Source organism: Pelodiscus sinensis, chromosome 2, assembly GCF_049634645.1.
Source record: "Pelodiscus sinensis isolate JC-2024 chromosome 2, ASM4963464v1, whole genome shotgun sequence".
Lineage (NCBI taxonomy): Eukaryota > Metazoa > Chordata > Testudines > Trionychidae > Pelodiscus > Pelodiscus sinensis.
Window position 1 is genome coordinate 37,740,564 of NC_134712.1, and position 19,839 is coordinate 37,760,402.

Here is a 19,839-nt window from a genome sequence, read left to right on the forward strand (position 1 = left end):
ACCGGCCACTCTGGTTTGGTTATTTACCAGTTCTGCAGCCACAGAGCCTCACAGCTCCCGTTGGCTCCGATTTGCTATTTGCAGCCAAGGGGAGCCATGAGAAGTGGCATGCCTGGCCCACACTGTTTCCTGCAGCCCCCTTTGGCTCCAGAGCTTTCTTGCTGTGTCAAAAATTTTAGTTGTTTTTCAACATTGTCTTGCTCTGCATTCTTTTGTTATAGCCTTTGAAGGAATTGGGCATTTTAATAGTTAAGAGGCATGCACATTTCAGTTTTTGCTTTTTATATCGTGCTTTCCCAGATGAATTACCCAAGTGAGCAGTGCCATTGATATTTGCAAGGACATGTAACTCACGTGGCATGCTGAGCAGGATTTAGTCCATAGTGTGATAACAATAGCACAGCTGTTGCTGTGCACATTTTGGAGAAAGCAGTGTTGCTCCAACAACCTAGACTATTTACTTAGGTTTTGGATCCTAATCTGCCAACTCAACTGATACACTGAGACTACATCCCTCAACTGATCATTGCCTTTTACACTGAACATTGCTTTAGCTCACATTCAACACTGATTTATTTTAGTTCTGTTAGTTTGACTTTTCAGGAAGGATTTAACAATGTTGCTGCATTCCATAGGAATGAGTTGTGTAATGGGAAATATGGTGATATTTTGGCAGGCACATAAATTTAGAACAGTTCTGCTTTTCCAAAGAAACCCCCGTGCTGTAGCAGCGCCAACAATGTCCTGCTGATGTGCTTTGTTTTGTATTTTTAAACCTCATGTTCCATATTGATTTATTGGTTCCCAAGAATGTGTAATGATCATTTAAAAACAGCTACATTGGATTAGGTAAGATATTAGCTAATCAATGGAGCTTCTGAGCTCAATAATCAGCCCTGTTACATCTAGATATCCCCAGGAACATCTGTGTTTGTCAGCTGGCTATTCACAGGGCAGAAGTTCCAGATTTTTATTAAAAACACAATAATACAAGTTTGACCTTGAAAAGGGGCCTCTGCAACCAGATAACTGAATAGCCTCTTGCAAATCAACTCTGCCCTTTTATGGAACTAATCTGCAAGGATGGAAGGGTATGGCAAAAGGGCTGACTTCATATCAGCTTCACACTTAGCTATGGAGCTGGCACACATCTATTGCTCTTAGAGTATGTCTACACTAGCCCCCTAGTTCAAACTAGGGAGGCTAATGAGGGTGACCGAAATTGCAAATGAAGCGCGGGATTTAACTGTCCTGTGCTTCATTAGCATGTTCCTGGGCGATCGCCATTTTGGAAATTTACTAGCCCGGAATAACTGTCCACGTCTACACACGGCAGTGAAACGGGAGTTTGAAGTAAAGCCCTTAATTTGAATTAGCTGGTAAACCTCATTCCAGGAGGAATAACAGCTAATTCAAGTTAGGGCTTTACTTCGAACTCCCGTTTCACTGCTGCGTGTAGACACGGGCAGTTATTCCGGGCTAGTCAATTTCCAAACATGAACATGCTAATGAAGCATGGGATATTTAAATCCCATGCTTCATTTGCAATTTCAGTCGCCCTCGTTAGCCTCCCTAGTTCAAACTAGGGGGCTAGTGTGAACATACCCTTAGAGATTCCAGGCCAGAGCGTTAGCTGTATCTACATCAATACTACAGCAGAAAGTTGACTTAAGCTACGCACCTCCAACTACATGAATAACGTAGCTGGAGTCGATGTACCTCAAGTCAAGTTACTGCAGGGTCTACGCCATGGAGGGAACGACGGGAGAAACTTTCCTGTCGACTTTCCTTACTCTATTCTTCTGGAGTAGAGTAACAGGGTTGACAGGAGAGCGATCTGCAGTCAATTTGGCAAGTCTTCACTAAAGCTGCTAAATCGACCGCCAGTGGATTGATCTGAGAGCATCATTCTGGATTGCATTGTAGATGTAGCCTAAGTCTGTGTAGCTACTTTGACTTAAGAGGATGTATGCTAATTTACATCAGCAGAGAATCTGCCCCTGCCTCAATAAACATCATGTCCTTTTAATTGACAGTAATTTGTGACATGGTCATGATTAACAGGGACCTGATTCTTCATTGTCTTGCCTTTGGTGTTAGTCAAGCATGTTCTTAAATGCTTTGCTGAACCACGGTCCTGTTTCAGAAGACTATGAAGCAGAGCTGATATCTGAAGGAGTTCCCCAGGAATCTTCTGGATTTTATTTAAAAACTCCATATATCGTATGTCTAATTAAGTGGGACTTAACTTTATGCTAGAAACTACTTCCAAAGGGCCTTGAAGGGTGAATGAGACAATAATATCCTTTGTGAAGTAATGTATGTTTTTATTTAAAGGTGGAACCCTGGCAATTGCAGGAACATATTTGTTGGTGACATTCGCTCCAAATGTAACCCAGGAGCTCACGGCAACTAAAATACAGAATTATTTAGTTAGCTGGCAGTTTCTGATCTATGCGGTAAGTTTCTTGTTTATAATTCTCTGTAAGTCAAAATATCTTGATTTTTGCATCACAAGTCACAATGTCAAACAGCTGCCCCTGAAACAAATTGTTCCCAGTGCCACAGCCATAGCCATGTGCTGCAGATCAGCTCCTCAAGTGCTTTTCTCCTCTCCATCCCTTGGGTCCAACAGAGCCTGAAATATGTTGAATTTGAGCAAAGCAGAAGGTAAGCTGAAAAAGGGGTGGGAATTTGCATAGAGAAAATTTAAATGTTAGTGGCTTGAGAGGGAGTAACTATTGGCACTGGTTGTACGTGATTTGAATGAATTTATTCCACATTTTCTGCGCAGACATCTAAATGTATTTATTTAACAACTGAAATAACAGTGGTTTTGAAGATGGGGCCCTATTCTTGCATAGATGGCTCAATTGTGTTCCCTGTGTTGCCCAGCGTAGTCAAATGGCTCCTTATTCTACTGATTGATTGACTGAGTGAATGACTCTTCACTGTTGCCATTAGCTGTTAATCAACATCCAAATTTGAATTCAAATATCAAAATGCTACTTGGATTAGAGAGTCTCTATATATAAACCTTCAAAATCCATCCTTGCTCTTTGATGTATTCTAATTAGCTTAAGAGCAGGCAAAATATAGGCTGCAGGCTGAATCCAGCCCTCCTCCCCCAAGCCTTCTGATTCAGTCTGCCAATGTCCCATGACTTAATGGGACTTTTGGGTAGGCTCCCTGTCTGCCCACACCCACGCATGTTGCTCAAAGCGGCCAGCTGCAGGGCCATGTGCATCTCCGTGAACCTGTGCCCCTTGGGGTGAGGAGATTTGCATGCTGTCCCCACTCCTAGCACAATCTTGCAGCTCCTGTTGGTCAGAAACTGGCCAATGGGAGCTGCCTGAGTCATGCTTGCAGTGCATGGAAGTGCCGGTAGCATCCCAGGGACATGCAGAAACACACATGGCCTCCATATCTGGCTGTTCTGAGTGGCATGTGGGGGTGTGGCAGGCAGGGAGCCTGCCCCATGGTCCCACTGGGCTGCTGGCTGGGAGCCACCTAAGGTAAGCACTTTCCAGCCAAAGCCTGCACCTGGCACTGCCCCCCAATACCCTGTCCCAGATCATAACCCCCTCCCAAACCCTGCACCCCCTCCCATACACCCCCTCCAGGTCAGAATCCTCTCCTGCACCCCTACCTCCTCTCACACTCTGCAGTCCCTCCTGCCCCAGGTCGCCACCCAAATCCCTATCCTCAATCACAACTCCCTCCTAGGTCCTGCATCCCCTCCTGGACCTTGCATCCCAATCACCTGACCCAGGCCATAACCCCCTCCTTCACCCAAACTCCCTTCCAAACCCCACACCACCTCCTGCACCCCAGTCCCCTACCCCAAGCTCCCTTCTATACTCCAGAGGTTTTTTTCTTCTCCCTCCTTCCCCAAAGTTTATTAATGTTTTGTCATTTTAAAAATGACACTGTGGTGTCTGCTTAGTGCTCACTTATACTGAGTCACCCCCATCAATATCCATGGATGCTTATCATCCAGCAACTCACCCTCCTTTCTCCTTTCACTTGGCCCTTTGTTTCCTTCATTCTGTCCAAACGCCATGATTAGCTAGCACCGCTTGATTTCCTTCTCCTACATTTGCCTCGCTGTATTCTTTCAAATTCACATCCCATGATGCCTGAAGCCCCTTCCATGCCCTATTCAACCATGACCCCATTACACTCTCGCCTTAAAACTCACTTCTTCCTACTAACTCATTTTCTTCCTTGCTCCCAAATACCAGCTTCTACTCTGACAGCTTGAGGTGATGAAAGGACATGTAAATGTAATCGACCTGGGAAGTATGCAGGTGCTGCAATGATAACTGCTGATACAGAACTTGAATACAAATAAGGTTGAAACTCTCTACTCTGGGACTCTCTGATCTGGCAATATCCATGGTCTGGCATAGATGTTGCAGGACCAGAGAGTCCCAGTGGAGGGCCAGCAGCAGGGAGCCCTGCAGGTCTGGCAGGACATCGGGCTGCCCACAGTGAGCTGCCGGCAGGGCCACCAGCGCATGGCATTGGGGCTGCCCAGTGAGGCCAGGAGATCTGGCACATGGCTGCCCGGCAGTGCTAGGAGCAGCTGCCATGGCAGCAGCAGCCTGGTGAGACTGGGAGACCCGGCACGTGGCTGCCTGGTGGGGCTGGGAGTCACCTCAGCAACAGCTGCCTAGCAGGGTCAGCAGAGCCTCAGGGCCAGCAGCAGGTAGGGAGTTGGCAGGGGAGAGACAGTGTCAGGGGAGCCAGTATAGAGCCAGGAGCAGTCCGGTCCCAAGGGTGCTGGACCAGGAGGTCCAATCTATACTCTCTTTGAGATGGGGACCTTGCCTCCTTATTTGTTTGCAAATTGTATAGCACAAGTTTACTGGTGTTATATATATATAACTTAGCAAGAGTTGTTGAGCTTCCAATATAGTTGTCTTTAGATTCAAGTCAGTATCACAGTATAATACAGTCATGCCAGTAATGCAATAGAAAGACAGCTTTTCTAAAAGTAGTCACAAGGTATGAACCACTGAAAAATCTGACATTTCCATCCTTCAACTTGTTTCATGTGGGAAGGTGGAAAGCTTGCCCCCATGTAATGCCTTTCTGACATGAATGCAGCTCTGTACAAGCAGGGTGGTTTTCCCACATAAAACAACAATCCATACTGGACCCCAAAAATCCCCACCTAAGACATTGCAGTAATATAACCTTACTCGAGTCAGTACTAATCTCCTGTTTTAAAGGATGGATGGTTTCTTTTGCTCCTATGCACCTTGGGTTGCTACAGAAAACATCAATTATGGATGGATCTCTTAAATTTAACAGAAATCTAGCGAACATCGGAGTGGTTAATATTTAATCCCTGGGGTAGCAGAGTCAAAGCTTTGCAGCTCTTCTCACAGAGTGACTAGAGGAATAAGCATCCTTCTGATGGATGGCCCTGTCATTCTACTGAAGAACAGTTCTGGGAATCAGCATGACCTGATGCCTTCTGAGAGGGAGCTGCTGGTGAAATGGAGAACATAATTCTAAACATTGGCTAGTTGTAGGCTCAAAGAGATTTTTATATGGATTATTTACATACATAATTTTAAGCAGGTGGAGATCCTGCACTGCTTTTGAACAGACTATTTGAACACTGGATGTAGTCCAGATTTCCTCGATTCCTGGCATTTATGTGTAATGTTAACTTAAATAACAGCATCAAAACATCAACCTAAGTTCTCTTGCCTCAAGCTTCATTATTCCTAGGATTTTCCCACAGGACTTCATCGGTCACAGGCCCGAGTTTCTTTTCCCTCCGAGAAACATCACAGCCCTTCCTATTATCTTTTACCAGATTATGAAGTAATGCTGCTAACATCAATTCCTCTCCACCTGCATGTAGTATCTAAACATGATCTCAGGATGACTTAATGGAAGAGCCCAGCATCCCTAAACTAGGTCCTGTACTCTGCCATACTTTTCTGTTCCTTAACGTAATGTTTGTTTGTTTTTTAAACAAAGAGATACTGTAAGGGGCTACTGGGTGTCCCTCAGTGAGAAAAGAAGGAAAAAGAGCACCCATTGTTATGGTTACAGGTGTTTGGGTCACCAGAAGGAATAGTTAAGAAGGTACCAGTTAAGAAGGTACCAGTAATGGTGATAAAGCTCTGTATAGGTTGATCGTACTTTGAACTCTTTTATAATGGTGTTAGTAGTGAGGGGTGAGTGGAATTTACTTTTACACGCAGAGAGGCAGTATACATGGAAACAGAATTGGGGTGGAGTATGTCACTGCCTAAGTAGGAAAGGACACACATGGAGTTTGTTTTGTTGGGTGCTGCTTTTTGCCTCATATAAAATTAGGGTGACAGATGCTACAGATTTGTGATCTAAAAAACTCCCTTCCTACTGTGTTCCATAAATCTTAAGTTTCTTCTTCCATTCTGTTAGCAATGACTTGGTGTCAAAATGAGAATTGTTTTGAAGTCTGTTACTGCTGCAGCCCGAAGGCCTGATGTTTTCATTTAAACTGGTCTAAAAGGAGGCAGTGGAGGGTATTGCAAAGTGGCTAATTTTACTAATGCTGTCACCTGTTTCTCTCAACATGCTTTTATGGCTTGCGATGGGGAGACTGGAGATATGAAGCATCTGCTAGCCACTACATGACCTTAATCTTTCTTGTTAATTCTGCTACACTGATGGAAAAAAATGGGGGCAACTCATTTGAACCAATGGAATAAAGGATCAAGCCTATTTTCTATTATTGGTTGTCCCAGACTTCACCTGCATGGTTAAATCAAAGTCTGTATGATGTGGTGGGGAATTTTCAAGTAGAGAGATGTCCAGTCATCTCTGATGATGAATTGTGTAAATGTAGACCATGATCAGTGCAGTAAAGCAATGCTTGTCCTTTTCATATTCAAAGCACTTTACACTTGAAACAATGTGCATGAAATCGCACTTTTTAAATGTTTTCCTGTATTAGCTATTTTCTTCACGTGAAGGGAAAAGGCTGCCATATTTGTAGTATGACCAATTCTGTGAGATTGAATTATCTTTCCATTGCCTGTGGGAGCAAGAGATAAGTGTGATGTCCAGCTGAAAAAATGATTCAAGCAAACTGTGGTTTGCAATATAGAAAAATTAATCTCGCAGACAGATGTGCTTACTAATGCCATCTGTCTTCACGTGACTAGTGAATGACTTAAAACTGCAACCACAACCCCTAAATCTTCAATCAGTAGCCTTAGGCATTATAGTGATAGAAATGTAGCCGTGTTAGTCTGGGGTAGCTGAAGCAAAATGCAGGACAATGTAGCACTTTAAAGACTAACAAGATGGTTTATTTGATGATGAGCTATCGTGGGCCAGACCCACTTCCTCAGATCAAATAGTGGAAGACATCATCATCTAATAAACCATCATCTAATAAACTCATCATCTAATAAACCATCTTGTTAGTCTTTAAAGTGCTACATTGTCCTGCATTTTGCTTAGGCATTATGTTCCTCTAGAATGTAACGTTATCACTTGAGAACGCTTGGGGCAAAGGTGAAACCACATTTTAAAAAATATTAATGGGAGAAGGTACCTAAAAGGTGGGATGAACCAGTCCTTCTATTAGGGAAAAATAAATTGATTAACTAATAAGCCTGGGCTTCTTGGTTAATCATATTGCAGTCAGCAGCTAAGACCGAGAGAGGAACCAAGCCCAAGGTTGGACCCAAGACCAAGGTCGGACCAGAGCTGTGGCTGGGAGCGGAGCCAGAGGCCATGACCAAGAGCTGGGCCACTGTTAAGGCTGAGGCTGAGGCAGAGCCAGAGTGGAGCCCCTCCCATGGGGTCTAGCCCAGACCCCGCTACACTCCACTGAGCATTCTTCCATTCTCCCATAGCAGGCTCTCCCCACAGTTTGGGGACCACTGCCCCAACGGCTACATGAATTTATACCTGCTGCCAGCAGCCCTGAGGAGCTCTTCTGGCCTCCAAGTATTACTGGGGCTGAAGAAGCTCTGGCCACACCCTTGCACCAGCAGCAGTGCAGGAAAGGGAGAAAGAGCCACTATAGCAGCTCCTATTCCCTGACTATTCCCCTACTCCCGTAGCTGGTATAAACTGGCTGTAGGCCAAGTTTCAGCTCTACAGAAACTCCTAATGCAAGTCAGGATCTAGGCCTGCATTTCCACCTGTGAGTCTGGCCCTCATCTACACTGACAGTAGAACAATGACTTGTTTATAGATGAGCTGTTGGCTGCCTGCCCCATTCTGGTATTCCCAAGAGCTGTTTCACTCATTGCCTGATTGTTCAGTCCCAAAAGAAAGTCCAACGTTGACAGGTGACTACAAATTCTGTTGCTGACAATAGCAAGGCTCTTTTCTGCAGCTGGTGATGTTACCGAAGTGTCACAGTACTGGCAAAGGAGCAAGTGTTACTGTGAGAACATGTAAGAGCTAGTAGCGAAGCCAGTAAATTTAATTGTCAGTGTGAAAGATGGTGATGACCTAGATGGAGTGAGTCTGGACTGTGTACCGTGAATAGTGTCTCAGTATCTACAGATGGCCAGCAGGTCAGTCTCTGTCAGTGTGTCATTGAGCTTTGCGAGTGGATCTTCTGTCATATACCCTCCTGGTACGGTAGCTTGTGACTAGGGGTCATTACATAGCTATAATCGAAACTGAATACATTCCCCCATGATAGACATGGCAGGAAGTGTGGCCATGAAGACAGTACTAGCTAAGATTTTGTAGACTGAGGCTGCGGGGGTGAGGGAGGTAGAATACGGCCAGTAGGCTGGATCTGACCCATCTAACATAGAGATGAAAAGGGCCAAGGGGAAAGAAACTAACGTAGTCAGATAGTCTGGTGATGGTCACTGTAGAAAAATTAAGCTAACATTGATAATGTTCTGCTTCAGGCTAGCTCGCTACTCCTTAGCCCCAGGGGTGCCTGTATTGATTATCCCTAGCAGATGTGAGTACCTTTGCTATCACAGAAAAGCAATCTTTGTTTTAATCTTCTCAATGATGTGAAAGCAAACAGACTCATTAAGAGCAAAAGAAAAACAAAGAGATGAGAAAGTTAACTTGAAAACCTATCTTAGGAGCAGGAAATATTGATAAGAACAATTATTTGTTAACTTAATTGATTGGAGAGAAGATTACTTTTTAGTAGAAGATGCTTAATAATACAATCTCCTCTCCCGAGTGAGTTGTTTGATCAGAGTAGATCAATATTACATTTTTAAAGACTTTGAATGAAGCATTTGTTATATTGGTTACACAGCTTAACCTTTCTTGCCTTTTTTCCTCCAGATTTTAGAAATAATAATATTCTGCATTCTTCTGTATTTCTACAAAAGAAAGGATTTGACGCACATTGTGGTTTTGTTAATGATGGTAGCCCTACTAGGTAAGACCATATTATTCTGTTGGTATAAGATTCATCTCTCATACTTGTTTAATCACTCTCTATCATTTGGTGCCCCCATGTAACGCAGTGTTTAAATGACAAGCTGAAGGCGAATCCTTAGGTTTTTCGTGCTTTTACCGCTGATTGAAACTAACTTAACATTTCTTACAGGTACTGTCTTATTGCAACCCGGGTCCCTGCTAGCTCTTTAAATAGCTCCCTGCTGGCTTTTGCCGCAGCTCAGCCAGCTCTTACTGGAGCTACGTGCCAGGGCACACCCGCTTACTTTCACCTCTGATTTCAGTGAAATCTCTTTCTAACAAGCAAAGCCGGTTACTCAACAAACAGTACATACCTATTGCTAGTACTGTTTGGGTTTACAGATTTGCAGTTCTAGTCTGTGCAAAGCTGACTGGTTGATGCATGGCTATTCCAAGGCTTTTTGCCTCTGCCATCTGAAATAGTCCTTTATCATTAGATCTCTGAAGAATGAGTTACTACTGAGCCTGTTAAAACTCCATATGGCTAGAACATAGTGTGTGACGGGACTGGCGGAGGAAAACAAATCACTAAAATAAAAACAAAACCAGAAAACCTCTTAACCACTCTGCTTGTGTGAAGTTCTTCAGTGTAACTGCCTGAGACTTTCTGCTGCATCCCAGGACTCCCTCCTATGTATGCATATATTTTCCCCCAGCACAGAAGCCTCAACAAATGTAACACATTTTACTATTCTGCCTTCATCAGTCTGCTAAACATAATTAGACATTGCCATTTGCATTAACTTCTCCCATCCCTAGATATTCCTTAGAAAATCCACTCAACACTTATTGTGCCAAAAATTCATTCCTGTCTTGTACATTTTCAGTATAGTTCTTTGAATGTCCAGGCCTTATGTATCCCTTGGAGAGTTTACATACAAGAATACATAAATCATTCATTTAATACAGTGGACTTCCAAGGTACTTAAACATAATTTGATCAAGTGTCCTAAGGATGGGGTAGGATATTGTCATATCTGTCACACTATCATGACAAAACTCTTCACCTTTCAGCAATCTAGCCCTCAGCTGGAAGGTCAGAACTATCAATTTTTACCGCAACATTATATTTTCATATATAACTCCCAACTTCTACAGGGTACCCTGTAACTTACTGAGGTTTTTAATCACACACGTCACCATAATGCATGTATGTTTGTTTGTTTGTTCATTTTGGCTTCATACTTCTTATCAGCCAGAATCTGATATCCTTTGTTCACCTTGAGTACAGCCTTGGACAATCCCATTCGAGAAGTAAGGAACAGAACCATTCGAGAAGTAAGGAACAGCTCAAGGGAAGCAAAGGGAATTCTTTAATTTGGCCCTAATGGTGAAATTCAAATAGGCTACTACAAGACCTATGTGCTAGTTAAGCCCCATGTGAACTGAGAGGTACTTTAAGGAATATGTCTTTGTCTTTCTGCAGCACTCTCACACTGAGGTAAAGCCTTATAATTCTATCTTGTTAACATCTCTTTCTCTCAATTTCAGCATCACCGACTATCATTTCAGTAAAGGCCGTGGCAGGCATGATAACATTCTCGGCAAAGGGCAAAATACAGCTAACATACCCCATTTTCTATATCATGTTCATTATAATGGTGACATCATGTGTTTTCCAAGTGAAGTAAGTTAGTTTTTACCAACTTTTCCACTTATTTATCTGCTACAGATTGTACCTTCAAAATCCCCGGCAGGACCATGAATGCTCCTGGAGCAGAGAGCCCAGGAGCTTAAGGGCAGAAGGGTCAGCTGGGCGGGACATCAGAGTTGGCAGCTCAGTTGGGGGCAGTGTGGGACCGGGGCTGGAACCCTCCAGCAGTCCTGAGGAGTGTGGGACCAGAGCCTGGGGTTGTGTCTGGGGCTGTGTGGGGCCGGGGATGGAGCCTCGTGGCTTCCCCCAGCAGTGCAGGACCAGGGTCAGGGCCCCGCAGCTTCCCCTGGCTGTGCGGGGCTAGGACTGGGACTGTGCAGGGCTGGAGTTGAAGCCGCAGTCCCGCAGCTCCTCTCAGCTGCACAGGAGCAGAGCCCCATGGCAGGAGCTTGGAGCCTGTGCTGCCCAGGGAGCCAGCAGTAGCTGGGCAAGCAGCCCAGGCAGGTTGCGGGGGGCAGAGGGTGAGACCAGGATGCATACTGGGGCAGCCTGTCAGCAGCAGGAGATGGGCTTGGAGGCCAATGGCAGGAGACCTCCCCTCGTCTGGCCAATTCTCTTGTTCAGGACCGGTCAGGTCCCGATGTTGCCAGACCAGACAGGTCCAGCCTGTAGTATGGTTAATTACTGGTGCTTATTGACTCCTGGTGTGAATGACAGTTAAACTCACCAATTACATTCACTGATTGAGTGTCTGATAACTTTATTTCTCATCACATGATTTCATTTGGATTTATGATGCTGGTGCCTTCTTCTGATCTTAATAAACAACTCAGGTTCATTCGAAAGACAATCTTATTTTCCCCACAGTCTTAAACACAATTGTGAAGCGAAATCTATTATTTTCATGATTTTTTTCTTTCTGTTATTTTGTCATGCTGCTTTTAGATTCTTTGCTGGTACCCAGCTAATTACATAGGACACATCTGCACCGCAAGGCAAAAGTTGAGTTAAGATACGCAACTTCAGCCATGTCAATTGTGTAGCTGAAGTCGAAATAGTTTAACTCAGCTTTAGGTGCTGTCTACACAGCAGGAAGACAAAGGAAGAACACTCTTCAACTTCTCTTACTCCTCGTGAAATGATGGTTACAGAAGTCAATGCAAGAAGTCCTCCATCTTGAAATTATTTTGTAATAACGGCTTACTGTGCAGACGTGCACTTTATTTCAAAATAATGCCAGTTATTCGAAATAATGCTGCAGCGTAGATGTGCCCATAGCCCATATACTTGCAGTAACTTTTTTAGAAAGAGATTTTTTTTTTCCCCTTTAGCCCTGGTTGACGCTACAAAATTACTTCAGTATAACTACCTTGCTCAGGGGTGTGTATGATCCGCACCCTAAGGAATGTACTTATACCAACCTGAGCACCAGAGGAACTACGTTATGTCAATGGGAGAACTTCTCCTGCTGACAAAGCTACCACCTCCCACAGAGATGGATTAACTAAGCCGACAGGACAACCACTCTCTCATCAATTAAGAGTGTCTTCATTAAAGTGCCACAGCTTCATCAATAAAGCATTTTAAGTGTAGATCTGCCCTTACTTTTATGTTCACCCTAATGTCCAAAGGTGGAAGCTATACATTATATCTCATTCCCCTTCAGCTAAATCGGCACAGTGTGTTTTGCCTGGGAGAAATTTGAGTCTGAAATGCAAGCCAGGCATGGCTGAACCTCTCTAGGAAATAGTTAACTTCTGGGGAGCACTAGGCAAAATCAGGGTTTTTTATGCTGGCCTCTGGCCCTGCTAAGTGATCATTTTATTGTCATCACTGGAGACTGCTGCTGCCATTAGCATTGTAAAATATAATTCCTAGCTGAACAGAGAGTCTATTCCCTTTATCCTCCTCCCTCTGCTTCTGGTATGGATTGCACCATTCGATGCATTCATATAGGCTGCTCCATATTAATTCTGGGTGTTTGTTTTCATTATTTTTAATAAAATAGCCAGTACATTTTGCTAGCATATGGGAATCAGAATTCCTTTGGAGAAAGCCCATGAATCATTCTGCAAGGACTCTGGAAGTCCCTGTCACAGACTGCAGAGTAGTTTATGCCCAGCTCTGAGAGAGGAGAAGTGTTCAGGGCATTTAAGAGAGGAAATATAGCTTGGTAAATAGGAAGCTGCTGAATGATTCTTTTCTCCTTTGACAGATTTTTTTTTTCTTCCTTCACTTGGTCAAAACTCCAAACCAAAAAAAAAAAAAAAAAAAAAAGGCCAAATGTGGCCACTTCGCTTCCTGGGCCCAACATCTTCTCCCATTCCAACTGAGCAGACTTCTCAAAAGCAGATGGTGCTGGTACTCATGACTTTTCCCCCTGTTTTACCTAGATCTGTCACCAGGTTTGTTTATTTAACTAATTTGTGAGAACTCAGAACAGCTTCTCTTACATTTTTTTGGCGCTTGCTGCTAAGCATCAACATCCATGTTTCAGTCCCTGAGAATGAGATTGTTGTGAATGGGAGAAAATAATGAGGTGTTCTTAGTGACTTCAAAATCCTGACTATCCTGTGGATATGCAGGATTTCTTTATTTTTAAAGCACCATGGAGACTGCTCAACAGTTGCTAAAATAACCATGCAATTACTTTAATGGCTAAAACAGATCAGAGTTTGGGTTTACTATTCACATATATTGTACCAATGAAACCTTTAAGCATAGTTCTTTTTATAGGTTTCTAAAACACTCTACCATTTCTTTATATTTCTTTCTGTTTCAGATGCACTGTTGGCAGGATATAGTATGTGGGGAGGGGGTGCGGGGACACTGAATTTACAAAGATACATTCCAGTGTTCACAGGCATGATTCATTATCCTATGGGTAGATATGGATGTGGCCAGTTGTAATATTTCTGCATGAGCCCTTCATTCTCCTTCAATGTGATTAATTGCTTTGTTTTTGTCACCAAATTAAATAGACCACGAAGACTAGTGTAAGAACACATACATCCAAGCCTTGTCCTACATGCCTTTGTGTAGTGCACAATGATGGTGTGCTACAGCAGCAGTTATGGGAGAGGTTCTGTGTTGTGCTTCTGAGAGGCACCTCGTTGAACATGTAGCCCCAAGGGAGGAGGGACTAAGGTGACTTTAAATCATGTTTTTGTGCCTTCCTACCTGTGGGCTGCTCTGGAAGCCAGCATGGCCTATGGTGTAAATGTAATGATCCTTCGAGGTTAATTAACGCCAGCAACCTGCCCCATCTGCCTATGAGAGGCAACGCTGCCCAAACTCTCCACTCTATGTACAGTGATCCCACCCTGACCATCACCCCTGCATCAATGCTTGAGTGGGGGCCCTCAGCAGATAGCCCAGTGCTGCTTACCTCTGGCACAGGGAAGGAGGTATTCTGCCTTGTGGCTTTTTAAGCCCCTTTATTCAGAATACAGGAGCAGGAGCAGAGGTGACAGTCATAAGTGTGGACACAAGTCAAGTTAAATGCCACAAAAAGGGCAGGATTTTGATTCTTTACTGGAGGTAGCATTGTTTGTCCTTAACATGTTGGCAGGTTTGCGTGAGCTCCTGTCTCCTGCCCTGACGCTAACTTTTGTCTTAGGGGATAGCAGGCACTTTGTCTGCTTTGACATTCTGGGCTGACTGTTTCCCAGCTGTTATTGCTCATGGGTCTCTCACCTGTGTGTGAAGGCAGGGAGATCTGGAAGGGCCTGTGCAAATGTGTGAGGCTTGCCGAATGGCTCTTTGGAATTTTCTTCATCTCTGAGAAATGGCATTTCAGTGCTATCAAAGTGGCTTGCAAAGGATGCCCATGTATGTTTCCCACAACTGTTTAAACAGAGGAGTGATTTCCAGGCACACTAACCCCATGGTAACAGAGCGCAGAGAGGTTAATGCTGCAGTGACTAGTGCAGCAATGGGAGGACTGTTTGCCCTGGTTATCTTTACATTAAGACGTTGGATGCATCCACTGACACTAAATTGATTTAACACCTTCCAAAATAGAGTTGTGGCATTTGCAAAATATCTTGATTAAATCAAAGGAAATCCAGTGATCTTGTGATGAGCGATGTGTATGGACACAAGCCAGCTACCCCCAAAATAAGGAGAATTATACTAACTTGTGTATGGTGCCATGGGCTTATTCCTCTGCACTAAGCTCAAATCTCCTGCTTGCTTCCTTTCTCATAAACGTGCAGAACATAAGGGCCTGATGCAAAGCCCAGTTAGTAGAAAGATTCCTTGGACTTTGGATCAAGCTCTGAAAGGGGAAGAGAGTCTGTGTTTGAAGAGACCAAAATTTGAGCCTCCTCATGCTACTTGGCATTTAACTGTGTGTCCTCCTGCTAGATGTTACTCTAGTTAATAGGCATGATTAATTTGGCAGTCATGCAACATTACTCTCATTGGGTTTCTGTGCTCATCATCTTTTATCTTGCACTATACATTTGTACTATGCAGGGTCAAACGCAATGTGCATATGTGTTGCAGATGCCCATTTGTGCTGCACTGTTAGTTGTTTTGATGTGAAAGGATTAGAACTATTACTATATTTAGTACATAGCACACTTTGTAGGTAGGAAATGTAATAACTTTTGTCTTTTAGGTTCTTAAATCATGCTATGCAACTCTACAATGCAACAGTCGTTGTGCCGATTAACTTTGTCTTCTTCACAACCAGCGCCATCATTGCAGGTTTGTTATTACTTTCTATCCAAACAAAAGTTCTTTCTAAACAGCAAGATTGAATTCTCTTCTCTGAATCAGGAATGCAAACAAATCACTTTTATCTTCATGGAGAGATCTTTATGTAATGTATCAGGTGTATATTTTGAAAATGATCATAAGTACAGAGCTTTGAAATAAAATTAAATGTCATCAGAGTCTAGCTTTTCCAATACAACAAAGACATCTACAGTTTATTCTGTTTTACTGGCTTATTAGGTACTGTCATTAGTATTCGCCTCTTCTGGAAGTAGCATAAATGTGCTTACCATGTGTACATTGGCGTCACCATATCCCAACTGGTAAAGTAATTTTAATAGTGTGGCAAGCTACTCAAATGACAGACAGCTGTGTTTTGTAGTAGTTTGTGTATTATATTTCAGAAGGCTGAATTCTAGGTTAAGTGAAGGAAATAAAATACTCCAAAGGCCTTTAAACCTTGTAACATTTTATTTTGGGTGAGAACTTTGAACTTGATGTCATTAAAAAGAGACTGAAAATCTTGGAAATAGAGTGCACTGAAAGAACGAGAGAAAGATGAAGACATCTAAAGTAAACAAAAAAAATTGCAGTAGTGAGTCTCTGAGTTTGGGTCAATTGATTCAGACTTGTGGGGCTAAATATAGCACTGTAGACCAGTGGTTTTCAAAGTACGGATCATGACCCAGTACTGGGTTGTGGAATTCCAGGCTTTGGATCACTTAGCAAGGTGACCTGATGACCAATGGGAGTTACTAAGGCAAGCTATCCATCTGTCCTGGCACCACGGACCGCTCTACAACCTGGAAGTGGCCAGCAAAGGGTCCATTTCCTAGGCAGAGGGCCATGGGGCTTCATGCAGCTGCTCTCCACCTGAGTACCAGCTCTACACTCCCATTGGCTGCTTTCTGGCCAATTGGAGCTGGGGAGGACAGTGCCTGCATTTAAGAGCAACACACAGAGCTGTTTGTGCACCTTTGCCTAGGACTCAGACCTGCTATTGGCTGCTTCCGGGGCATATCATGATCTGAAGTTCCAGATTAGAATCCCTGCTGCTTTGCTGACTGTGAGTCACTAGAGGTAAGCCTGCCCCAATCCCCTGTCCCAGTCCGAGTCCCCTTCTGTACCCCAAACCTCTCATTCCTGGCCCCACCCCAGACCCCACACTCTAGGTCAAAAGATATAATTATGTTGAGTCATGGGTATCAACAATTTTCTTCTACTGGGTTGTGAGAAAAATAGTTTGAAAACCACTGGTGTAGACAATCAGGCTCAAGCTGCAATCTAAGCTTTGAAATGATCAGAAATGTCTTTACTGCTATTTTAAGCCCCATAACACAAGCCCAAATCTGTTAACCTGGACTCTAAGACTCCCTGCCACAGGCTTTTTCTTTTTTTAGGGATACCAATTAATGGCAGTTAACTCAAGTGATTAACTGAAAACAAATTAGCTCAATTAAAATTTAATCACGATTAATCTGCATTTTAATCACACTGTAAAACAATAATAGAATGATAGTTTAAATGTATTATAAATATTTTGTATGTTTTTCTACATTTTCAAATATATTGATTTCCATTACAACACAAAATATAAAGTGTATGGTGCTCACTTTATATTATTATTTTATTACAAATATTCACACGGTAAAAAAGATAGGAAACATTATTTTCTTAATTCACCTCATACAAGTACTGAAGTGTGATCTCTCTCTCATGAAAGTGCAACCTGAAAGTGTAGAATTTTTTTTTGTTTCCATGACTGTAAAATAAAGCAATATACAACTTTAGAGCCTACGAGTCCACTTAGTCCAATAGCTTGTTCAGCCAGTCACTCAGACAAACAAGTTTGCTCAAATGCTTATTTACAAAGTCACCTGAAAGTGAGAACAGGCATTCACATATCACTTTTGTAGCTGGTGTTGCAAGGTATTTATGCGCCACCTATGCTAAACATTCATATACCTCTTCATGCTTCAGCCACTATTCCATGTTGATGACGTTCATTTAAAAAATTTGTTAATTAAATGTTGTGACGAACTCCTTGGCACAATGAGATCTTGTTAGGTTATATGCAATTACTATGCTTTTTAAAAGGCATAGATATATAATGTGGACATATAATATGAACCCACCCAAAATTTGTACTGATACCTTTGGGATTTTTCTCCACTTCATCATAACATAACTTCTGACCCTGTTATCGGTCATTCACGTCACTTAGAATTTGCTTAAGATCTGCAGTTCTTGTTTCTGTCACATTCTAGGGATCATATTTTATCAGGAATTCCAAGGCGCAGCTTTCCTGAGTGTATTCATGTTTCTATTCGGGTAAGTTTATCTACTGAAAATCCATAACAAAGTATCAAAACATCAGTTACCTTTGCAAACAAGTTTTCCTTTTCTCCTGAAGAAGAAGCCTAGACCATTGCTATGTGTTAGGAAGCAGCTGTTACAGAAGGATTAAAAAAATAAAACCATAGTGAAGGCTAATATTTGTGTTTTGTTGTAAGAGCTTGTCTTTGAATCCAAACCTGTAAAATATTAATGTTAGCCATTTGTGAGTCCCTATCTCCCCCCAATGGAATGAAAAGTTAATATCACATGTTCTCTTTGTAAATGAGACAAATCATTGGCTGTTTTTCCATCAAAGATCACATTATGGCGTATGTATTGATTAATGCTAGAAAAGTCCCTCCATGTTATTTTCTACCTGCATGTCCTGCTGTTCTCTGCTGCTAACAGCCATGGAGGAATCGTATAAATAATTATAATGAAGGCTCACTTTAGTAAAAGCCTGCCTCTCTCTTGTTACTTTTCAACAAGAAGGGACAATATGCTTGTTGATAATTATAGGGCTACATGCTAAGTAACTGGTAGCAGTAAATGCTTGGAGGGCAGTCTACCTGGCATGCGGCCAAGTGAGAGAGAAGTAGCCCCACCTCCCTCAGAAATTGCCAGTACACTAAAGGTTCAGGTGATAGGTGAGAGATCATGGTTGATGGGAATGGGATACTTAATGCACAAGTGGAAAAAGAGTTCACAAAATTCTTAATCAGAGGCATGGTCCACATGTAGTCAAACAAAGCCAACTGACCGTTGTGTGTGACCACTCTCACTGCAGCTAGTACTGAGCCAACTCATAGACTAATAAATGGCTTGTGTGACAGGCAGTGTTTGTAGTGAAAGTGATAGAAAATTAAAATAAGCAAATTAAATGCACACACTTGGCAGGCAAGAAGTATTGATGTTGTATACAGCCTTGGATGGGCAGAAGACACTTACCAAGCAATAGAAAATCACTGCTGGCCAGAAGCCTGGATCTAAGACACAAAAGTCATATGAGTGAAACAAAGGATCTGTCTCAACTAGATTTTTTTTGGTTGGATTGTAACTCAAGTTAACTGAGAATTAGTTTAACTGTGCATGTTAGTCTAGGTACTCTGCAAACAATTGCTCAGCAATGCAGATGTGTTTTCGTTGGAGCTCAGATTGGGGGATCAGCTCACCTTTCTCACATAAGTAGTTCCAGGGAGGCTACATGCGTGAGATAAGGCAAGCAGCCTTTGAAAACCCACAGGAGTCCATGAACAGCCAAGGGTTTGCTGAGAGTATAATTTAGTCGTCTTATGCAGCAACAAAATAACCCTGCAAACTTAGCCATGTGAGCCCTAGTTGGCTGAGATGGGTCAGCTGCAATTTTTCTTTGCTGTTTATAAATGCCCTCTAATCACCAGGTGAGTTTTCTGGACTGCCAGTCATGAAACAAATAATTCTCTTTACTTGTAAACTGGGCAGCTTGGATGTGAAAACTATTGAGAGTAATCTGGAAACCCAGGACAAGACCCACACTTAAATGCAATGACCTGCTTCTAATCTTATTTTCACAATGCCTTTGTAGGTGTCTTCTTTCATTCCTTGGCGTGTTCATAATCACACAGAATCAAAAAGAGGAACTTTTACATGTTCCTTATATTGACTGTGGACACATTCCTGGTAAGCATGGTTTTGGAAATTCTTTGTCAAATATTTGCCATCTATGTTTATAAGTCTAAAAGTATCTGGTAATGGAATGGGGAATGAATGAAGAAAAT

General features: G+C 42.6%; 1 protein-coding gene across 1 annotated transcript in view; it reads left to right on the forward strand.

Moving 5' to 3' along the window:
* The window catches only part of NIPAL2 (NIPA like domain containing 2), a 69,548-nt gene that overhangs the window by 47,076 nt on the left and 2,633 nt on the right, over positions 1-19,839 (forward strand). The window contains exons 5-10 of the mRNA XM_006123921.4: positions 2,338-2,459; positions 9,292-9,388; positions 10,921-11,056; positions 15,648-15,736; positions 18,013-18,076; positions 19,647-19,741. Of these exons, the coding sequence (XP_006123983.1) occupies positions 2,338-2,459; positions 9,292-9,388; positions 10,921-11,056; positions 15,648-15,736; positions 18,013-18,076; positions 19,647-19,741 (603 nt within the window). The remainder of the gene's footprint in view (positions 1-2,337; positions 2,460-9,291; positions 9,389-10,920; positions 11,057-15,647; positions 15,737-18,012; positions 18,077-19,646; positions 19,742-19,839) is intronic.